General features: G+C 30.3%; 1 protein-coding gene across 1 annotated transcript; it reads left to right on the top strand.

Moving 5' to 3' along the window:
• The first annotated feature begins 1,023 nt into the window (after positions 1-1,023).
• On the top strand, positions 1,024-1,665 carry LOC110714322 (factor Xa inhibitor BuXI-like). Its single transcript, XM_021892827.1, has one exon. It carries the CDS (start codon positions 1,024-1,026, stop codon positions 1,663-1,665), a length of 642 nt encoding a protein of 213 aa, XP_021748519.1.
• The last annotated feature ends 511 nt before the right edge of the window (positions 1,666-2,176 follow it).

The raw sequence follows: 2,176 nt of genomic DNA, 5'->3' as shown, positions 1-2,176 counted from the left end.
ATATATATATATATATATATATATATATATATATATATATATATATATATATATATATATATATATATATATATATATATAAGGAGATGTCAATTTTCAGTACGTCTGTCGTGTCATCTTTCAGTATGCAGATTATTTATGAATGTTGGATGTAATAAATATATCATCTCAATCAAGTGTCTTGGCAAAAGATAATTTTTTTTTTGTTTTTTTGCTTTTACTAGATATTGATTTTTTTAATTACGTAACTTACAAAAAAAATTAATTGATATTTTACCTTTCCATATAATTAGACATAAAATATAATTTTCAAACACAACATTTATTTTATAGTTATACTATACTCTATAAATCCTTAATTTGTGATATATAATATATACGTATAGTAGTAAAATTTCAGAAACAAATTTAATATATAGTTATATTGAATTGAAATTGAAATAAAACATTAGCTAGAGGTATTTGAAAAAAAAAAATTAAGTGATTTTTTAAAGTAATTCTTCCATTAAAAAAAAAAAAGGTAATTTCTTTAACATCTATTATATGAATCAATTTATTATTACTTTTTTGGAAAATTTAATAATACTCCATTTAAAAGATGATTAAAAAGGAGTTGAAATAATTATTTAGGTAATTTTGTATAGAAAAATTATGAACACCAAAATAAAAAGGAATATATATTTGTCAAAAAAATAATATATAAGATTTGGAATGATATTATTACAGAATTAAATATTAATAAATAAAAAATTAAAAGGAAAGGAGAGTTTTGGAGGAAAAAAACAGCACCAGGATGTAACATTATTTACATTTTTTTGTAATAATGAAGCATTACAATGACTAATGACACATAATAATACCAATGTAACCATTGAACATTTGAGTAACCACTATGCCGTACTTTTTTAACTTCCCAAAAACTCCCCATATATATTACAATTTTTCACTCATACCATCCATATAATACTTCTATAAATACCAGTCCTCCATTATTCCTGAAAACTTAAAAAAAAAAATAAAAACATGGCTTCCTTTCTCTTCCCAACTGCTGCAATTACTCTCCTTCTCCTAGTCCTCTCTCCTTCTCCTAGCGTCGCCGGCCCCATCCTAGATGTGGACGGCGACATACTACAAAATGGAGGGGACTACTACATCCTTCCAGCCTTTCGTCCATTGATCTCATCGGCCGAAGGTGGCCTTAGATTGACACCAGCAGAGGACTCTTCACCCTGTCCTCTTTTTATAACCCATGACTGGTCCAAAAGAGGCTTGCCTGTGAAGATCTCGACCCTTTTTAAAATACCGATCCTTAAGACTTCATATCCAATCATATTTTCCTTTGAGAAGGTCTCCACCACCTGCAATAAACCTTTGAGGTGGTGGGTAGCCCCTAGTGATGCCAACGACAAATCGTACGTGATTGTCGGTACTTCTGGACCATTCAAGCCTACTTATTCATTCCATATTGAAGAAAATAAATATGCTAAGGGTTTCTACTTTATTAAGTTTTGTCACACAATCGAGTCCGAAATTTTTAGAGTTTCAGCTATGGACTGTAAGGATGTTAGTATTCTTGATGATGGAAAATTAGGAGTCGCCGAGGATAGGACTTATCCTTTTATTTTTAAGAAATATTCTCCAAAAAAGATTGCATCTGATGTTTAGGTATGTCACTTTTGTACGTGTTTATGTGTACGTGTGGCTATAGTCCATGCATGAATAAATAAACTTCTCCGTTATTGATGATATCAAGAGGGAGATTTGTATTGTTAGGGAGAACTTTTCCTCGTATTTATGTCGTGTGCTGTCTTTTAATTATAAAAGTAATGTGTCAGTATTTTGAGGTGGTGATTTTTTATATTATAGGAAATACGATGTTGTAACTATGAAAATAATAGAGAAATTAGGGTAAAAATACAATACTCCATTGTAGATCTCATATAAGCTATGACGCGTTTTACGGCTGTCTTAGAAGCGTATTTCGCCACCACTGGTACGAGGCTCTTAGTGACGAATGCTCCCCAAGGTAACATAGCTACCTTCCAACTCCATACCCCGATTGGTAGGTTAGAATTATTTCAAGAAATGCTCAGATCTCTATGGGAATGGCTTTGTGTTTATTGTGTTTAGGGTTTCACAATACTCTGTGATATTTTTTGTATCTAATATAATGAAT

The sequence above is a fragment of the Chenopodium quinoa genome, unplaced genomic scaffold, assembly GCF_001683475.1.
Source record: "Chenopodium quinoa cultivar QQ74 unplaced genomic scaffold, ASM168347v1, whole genome shotgun sequence".
Taxonomy (NCBI): domain Eukaryota; kingdom Viridiplantae; phylum Streptophyta; class Magnoliopsida; order Caryophyllales; family Amaranthaceae; genus Chenopodium; species Chenopodium quinoa.
The sequence above is the reverse complement of the archived record's forward strand: the minus strand, read 5'-3'. Positions and strand labels throughout refer to the sequence as shown.